The sequence below is a fragment of the Montipora capricornis genome, chromosome 1 (assembly GCF_036669925.1).
Source record: "Montipora capricornis isolate CH-2021 chromosome 1, ASM3666992v2, whole genome shotgun sequence".
NCBI classification, from domain to species: domain Eukaryota; kingdom Metazoa; phylum Cnidaria; class Anthozoa; order Scleractinia; family Acroporidae; genus Montipora; species Montipora capricornis.
Window position 1 is genome coordinate 12,616,000 of NC_090883.1, and position 5,000 is coordinate 12,620,999.

Consider the following 5,000-nt stretch of genomic DNA (forward strand, 5'->3'; position numbering starts at 1 on the left):
GCCTTCTCAAAACCGGCCAGTCGACGGCTCAATGAGCCGCCTCCTCAGAAAGCTTGACCGTCTCTTTCCAGTCAGAAAGTGTCAGACACAACACATTTTTAGCTCTAACGTAAAGTCACTGGAGATTGAAAGCTTGAAAAGAGCTAATCTTTGACATACAAATTCACGTCCACAATATTTTTTTTCGTCGACCGCGCATATGAAATGTTTAGTTAACTAACATTCCAGTATTTCTTATTAGACTCCATGCAAGTGTCACTTCCATATGTGAAAGTTCATCTCTTTAAATCCCCCTGATTGCAATAAATTGCATCTGTGAGGGTCTAAATTTGAAAAATTCCCAAGGGGAGCTAAGCCCCCAGACCCCCTAGAAGTTTGCTTCCTTTTGGCGCTTGCCTGGGTGTCTAATTAGCACCAAAACTGTCTCGACTTTCCTTATGACCTGCTCCCCAAAAGCATTTTGAGAAGGCTGCTCCCAATGTCAGTGGCTTCATAGCTCAGTTGGTTAGAGCGTCGCACCGGTATCGCGAGGTCACAGGTTCAAACTCCGTTGAAGTCCTGAATTTTTCAGGCTTCTTTACGCAATTGCAAAAATTACGTTCATACACTGTAACTGCGAGGATCATAGCTTCACTTAATTACATGCAGTTACAAAACAAAACAAAGGACAGAAGTTTCTTGGCTATGAACGACAAACTTATTAACAAACTTAACACACGATCAATAATTCTTGCCTGTAGTTCTGATTTCTTTGTAAACAATTTACCTTTGACACAAGGTGATCACGTGCACCTTTGTTATGCCTAGAGCATGTGATCAATTTCTTCCTCTTGATAAATTAACATGACCTTCCCCTTGACAGAATGTGCCCCTGATCATAAAAGTCAGAGATGCAGAAATTTTAGTGTTTTTATGATCGATTGTCATTAATCTTTCACTGAGAATTCAGAATTTTATAGAACTAGGGTTTTTTTCTTTATCTGTCTTTTGGTTTGCATTTTACTGTTGAGGTCTCGGTAAGGAAAATGAGGTGTCCACGGAAAAATGAAATTGTCCCGCCGCTTTTTTTTGTCAAGGGTCAAACTATATATTATATTAAAGCTAATCAATTGAGTTATTTGAATAAAGTCTTAATTTTTTGGTAATTTTAACATTGCCTTTTAATTAAGGAGGCTCGAAAGGGTTTTCCGTCGCTATAATGTTTGTGAAACGATGAATTAGATACCAAAGAAGGATATTTCATAGTGTAGGCAAACTATAAATATCTTTGCAACTCCATTGTTGGGTAATATTGTAAGGGCACTTATGACGTCATATCGGTTACCATGGCAACATGCGAGGTCCACAAAAAGGCCCTCTAACTTTCAGTTTTGAAAATTATGTGAAAAACTAAGTCGGTCACCTACCGTTTTTATTTCTTTGTTGGAAATCTCCCTAAATTCTGTAACTTCTTAAAGAATATAATAATAACTGTCACAAAAAGTTATGTAGTAGAATTTTACTTCTTAGAGAATATGACAAAAAGTTATCTGACTAGTATATAATTTAACATTCATTGAAAAAGGCATTTTTACAGTTTACTGAAAATTGTAATAGATAACTTTCCCTGAAACTTATTCATTTGAATTGCCATCGTGAATGATACGTGCATGCAAAAAATCAAGATAGGTCACCCAGCAAAATTTCAAGATACAGTAGATGTAAAGACAATTTTTTCCCACAGCCTATTTTATTTCCAGTTCACAATTTTACGCTGTATTTTCACTCTCAGCGTGTTACGCGCACTACTTTTGATAGAAATTTGATTCATTCAGTAATTACGGCGTGTGTAGGTAAGGCCTCGTTTTTTTCTCCGTTTAGCGTCGTCCGCCCGACCCATTTTTTTCGCATTTTCAAAACGGAAAAAAAATTAACGATGTACATGTAGTTAAATCATTTTTAATTGTTGCTTAAGAATTTCGTTGGTTGATTCTTTTTCCCATGCTGTCTTAATTTTCCAATAACACCAACCACTTTTTCCACCATATTGATTTTGGGTTTCACAGCGCACCGATTCAAGATTTGCAAAAACAAACATTATTAGAGTGAGACGCCCAAATTTACCTTTACCAAGAACCTTAACTCCCAGCTTTTGCGATACTTTTAAATTCAAAGGTAAAGCACCAGGAGTTACATGTAACATCAGGTCTTTAATAGAGATGAAGCAGAAACAACTACAACAGTCCTTGCTTATTGTGTGTGGAATAAATGTTTGCTTAGTGCAACTGCAAGACATGCATGATGTGCAGGAAACCTTCTGTCACAGCAATTTGTAGAAACGATTGAATTTTACTCAAGAGCGTGTTTTGGCGACCCCCTGAATTCTAAGGGTCTACATGACCCCTATAAGGCTCAATTACCAGCCACTGTTTCAGGAAATGAGCCAGCGCTCACTCCCGAAATCTCAGCTGGATGCGTGAGGTGAGCCATTGTTAAGGACAGTGCCTACTATTGTTATTGCGCATACGTCCTGCTCATCTCCAGATACCGGGTTTCCTATCGTTAGTGCTTACTAGTGCAGGGATATTTTTGCGCGGCTTAAAACTACCGGTATGTGGAGAAAGCCAAACTTAGCAAGTGCTCGTGGTATCCAAAACGAAAATTGGGGGTAGCGATGCATTTTTCAGAGGTAATTAACCTTCACTTTGGAAAGGAATGCCATACATTGCTTTGTATCTTTGAAAAATGCATGGCTACCCCCAATTTTTTTAATTTCAATAACACTTGTTTAAAATAAAATATGCTTTCCCCCCATATTCATACAACCGTGCAAAATTGAAGTAGTAGGCACCGTCCTTAATCTTCGCCAATCAGAAACTCACCTGTACAAATCAAGCACACATACATGTACCGGTAAGTTATATTTTTTTATTCAAGTTGTGGCTGCAAAGGTATTGTTTAACCCGACCGGGTTCGAGCTCTAGAGTGCTTTTAAGTTGGGAAACATCTAAGATTTCAACAACAGATTTTAGCTTGCGAGAAGCTGTAGGATGGACGTATTGTGTCATTTTCAACCACCTGAGTTCGTAAACTTCACAACTTTTCCAGTTGGCACCAAAGGCAAAATACGGCTTTCAATTCCATTGGTATTACAGTTACTCCTCACACTTCACTAATGTACACCTAAGAGCAAGTAAAATTCCTCAAGATCAACTGAAATTACTGCTGAGTTTATTAGCGGCAAAGCAAAGGGGCTGAAGAGGTCGACTGAGTGCTGAAGTGGCCAAAGATTTTGTTGATGATTCGATGCTGGTTGAACTCTTAATCCTCACTGTATTAACGAACGCTTTTCATTTACATGTAACTGATATATTCCTATTTTTTACGTTTCCATGTTACCACCAATAGCGTAGCACCTACTCTACTATAAAAACTACACGTAACCCACAATTCCTCGATTCGCTCTGACGAAGGGCTAATGCTTGAAACATCAGCTGTTAGAATCTCGATCTGTACGGTGGCCAATTTACATTATCAACTCCGTCAACTTGATAAAACCAAAAAGTTTTGTATACTACTTCCCCACCGACGCAGCACCACAGTTTCTTTAGAAACTACCCCCTTCATTCCTAAGTGTATTATTTAAGCAACAGAGGACGTTTTCCGTGTTTGAACCATAGCCTCATCTAAACACCAGGGGGAGTTTGGAGAATTAGAGACGGTTATGCAAGCTGATCTGACAATGAAATCCCAATATTGGTGGTGAACTTGTGTCAAAGGCAGGCGTGCTCATACAATCATGTATCTACAATAATTGTAATAAAAGCATGTCTTGAGTTAATTAAACACTGGTGTGCACATTAATGTAAGTAAGTCTCCCAGTTAACTTTTAACAATGCAGACTCAATGCTATGATGGTCATTGATATTGAAGCTATTAAATTTTATTAAAAGCAGAGGGAAATGGTATTTTAATCTGTGACAGTCTGAATCTAATAGCCACCACATGCTCTGCTGGTTAATTAATGGCCTCAAACTGCCATTAGTTAGTGGCCATTAACTGTGCTCCAATTATTTTTGGCTCTGATTTGATAACCACTGCTAGAATAATAATGTGCATGCAGTTATTAATTTTGTATTTTTTGTTTAGGCTTGCAGTCAGTTTGGGATAAAGGTATGATCCTTAAATTTAAAGTAGACCACTTAAGGTGATTCCTTAGTAATGGAAGTTGTCGTAAGATTTTTTTAAAACTTTTCTCGATTGTTCCCTATATTATGGTGACTCGAAATGTGCAATTAAAAAAGTAGGTCACCAAGCTCGTTTGAGAGACATAACTTGCTCAAGTTACTCATTTAATCATTGCGCCTTCATCTATCAAGGACAAGTTTATTCCATCGGTTCAGGCTACGTTTTGCACGAACAGGAAGCACAGCTTTGACGTAATTCTTGAAATAACAAAACAGGTGAATTGTGTTGCTCAAAAGGAATAATTTAATGTTTGTTTTATGGCACAGGCACAAGTCTTGAAAAGGCACTGACTACAAATGTTCTTCGGGTGCGTGATCTCGAGGAGACAATTTTGTGTCCACGAGTGATGGCTACGAATACTATCTTTCCTGTAACTTTTTTTTCTGACGTAAATTTTTTGTAATTTTTTTACAGCGCAAAGAAGATGAGTAAGAGAATAAAATTATGCCAAAAAAAAGATAGGTCACCAACCTCGTTTAGGAGGAAACAGAAAGCAAACCAAGCTCGACCCCTCGACAACACGTCTCTCCGATAGCGCGGTTTCACTTTCACAGTCGGACTTAAATCTTCTTTAGCATTATCAAGGCTATCACTCGACTTTTTGTTTTGTGAGAGTCCAAAACGTTTCTTGTTTTGCTCTTTACTGCTGTGCTCTGAAAACGGCCATTCTTCTTTCTAGCGAGCTTTCCCTCACGAAAGGTCGGCATTTTGAAATGTTTTTGGCCACGTTCGATATATCAATATTCACACATTGGTACGAGTCTTTATGGTTA

At 38.2% G+C, this 5,000-nt stretch overlaps 1 protein-coding gene across 4 annotated transcripts in view; it reads left to right on the top strand.

The window, feature by feature from the left end:
• The window catches only part of LOC138056034 (coiled-coil domain-containing protein 177-like), an 85,328-nt gene that overhangs the window by 4,767 nt on the left and 75,561 nt on the right, over positions 1–5,000 (top strand). For all 4 annotated transcript variants that reach the window (XM_068901903.1, XM_068901937.1, XM_068901980.1 and 1 more), the window contains exon 3: positions 4,129–4,152. In XM_068901903.1, coding sequence (XP_068758004.1) covers positions 4,129–4,152 — 24 coding nt within the window. The remainder of the gene's footprint in view (positions 1–4,128; positions 4,153–5,000) is intronic.